Consider the following 1,804-nt stretch of genomic DNA (forward strand, 5'->3'; position numbering starts at 1 on the left):
AAGTTCCTGAACCCCCCACGCCCCCCCCCCCCCCCCTGCAATGGAAGAACAAACCATCTACCGAGGACCCTGAGAGACCGCTGGAATGAGTCGGGGGTGTAGATTGGAGGAGTCCATGGACTCTCTGCTGCTCCTCATACTGCCCTGGGGGGGGCTCCATGTCCTGAGTTGAGAGGGGAAGGGTATCACTGTATCCTCCCTTCCTCAGAGGGGTGTCATCACAAGTTCACCGTGTAGAGGCCTCCACTTCGTTGCTCCGCGGGGGCCGTCTTTAACAAGTAGAGGAGGGGCCAGTGAAGTGAATGCTCAGGGAAGGACTCTGCAGGAAGTGGGACAGTTTGTCAGCGAGGTTGTCCAGCTGGTTGGCGTCGGCATATTTCAGCAGGTTGGCGCGTCGGACGAAGTAATGGCGCAGGAAGTGTTGTCTGGAACATTTCAGGAGTCTGCGGACAAGACGGAGGAAACAGGAACCGAAATCCACCCAAGACTTGGAGGACGGGTTCTGCTCACACTCCCAGAGGAGGACCATCTGCCGAGAACAAAGAGAGAGATGTTGTCTGTCTCCGCCCACTATATAGAGTGTCTCCGCCCACTACATAGTGTCTCCTCCCACTACACAGTGTCTCCTCCCACTACATAGTGTCTCCTCCCCTATATAGTGTGTCTCCTCCCACTACACAGAGTCTGTCTCCTCCCACTACATAGTCTGTCTCCTCCCACTATATAGAGTGTCTCCTCCTACTACATAGTGTCTCCTCCCACTACACAGTGTCTCCTCCCACTACATAGTGTCTCCTCCCACTACATAGTGTCTCCTCCCCTATATAGTGTGTCTCCTCCCACTATATAGAGTGTCTCCGCCCACTATATAGAGTCTGTCTACTCGCACTACATAGAGTGTCTCCTCCTACTATATAGTGTCTCCTCCCCCTATATAGTGTGTCTCCTCCCACTACACAGAGTCTGTCTCCTCCCACTACATAGTCTGTCTCCTCCCACTACATAGTGTCTCCTCCCACTACATACAGTGTCTCCTCCTACTATATAGTGCCTCCTCCTACTATATAGTGTCTACTCCTACTATATAGTGTCTCCTCCCTCTACATAGAGCCTATCTCCTCCCTCTACATAGAGTCTGTCTCCTCCCACTATAGAGTGTCTCCTCCCACTACATAGTCTGTCTCCACCCACTATATAGAGTCCTACTATTGTATGGTGACTCCTCCCACTTCATAGTGTCTAATCCCACTATATAGAGTGTCTCCTCCCACTATATAGTGTCTCCTCCTCCTACATAGAATCTGTCTCCTCCAGGGCCGGCCTTAGGCCTTTAGGCGCCCTGTGCGAGAAAGCTTTACAGCGCCCCTCAGTGACCACACCCCTCAGTGGCCACACCCTTTAGTGGTCACACCCCCAGTAACCACACCCATTTATCACCCATATTTTTGGTAAAATATAAAAGTCGGGGGGTCACGTCGGGTAAATAGACACCAAACATGTCAAGCTTAAAAATTGCGCGCACCCGCAAAATCGCAAAAAATTACCATGCCCAAAATTGACCCTAGGCGACGCTTTAAAAGGTTTTACCGCTCATCAGTTTAGTGTTATCAGTGATTGATAGCCCTACAATTATTGCTCTCATTCCGACGTTCGCGGCGATATGTAACATGTGCGGCGCAATGGGCGAAATCGTCGTTTTCACACGTATGCGCACCCGACGCCTGTTTGCATGCGTGTATGTATGGGGGGGACTTTAGAAAAAAATGTAATTCTTTTTTATTTGTAACTTTACATTTTTGGGGGG

General features: G+C 50.6%; 1 protein-coding gene across 1 annotated transcript in view; it reads right to left on the bottom strand.

The window, feature by feature from the left end:
* Nucleotides 1-265: 265 nt before the first annotated feature.
* MAB21L3 (mab-21 like 3) overlaps nucleotides 266-1,804 on the bottom strand; it is a 17,280-nt gene continuing 15,741 nt past the window's right edge. The window contains exon 6 of the mRNA XM_018575450.1: nucleotides 266-529. Coding sequence (XP_018430952.1) covers nucleotides 272-529 — 258 coding nt within the window. The 3' untranslated portion in view covers nucleotides 266-271. The remainder of the gene's footprint in view (nucleotides 530-1,804) is intronic.

This window comes from Nanorana parkeri, unplaced genomic scaffold, assembly GCF_000935625.1.
Source record: "Nanorana parkeri isolate BGI_ZX_2015 unplaced genomic scaffold, ASM93562v1 scaffold3949, whole genome shotgun sequence".
Taxonomy (NCBI): domain Eukaryota; kingdom Metazoa; phylum Chordata; class Amphibia; order Anura; family Dicroglossidae; genus Nanorana; species Nanorana parkeri.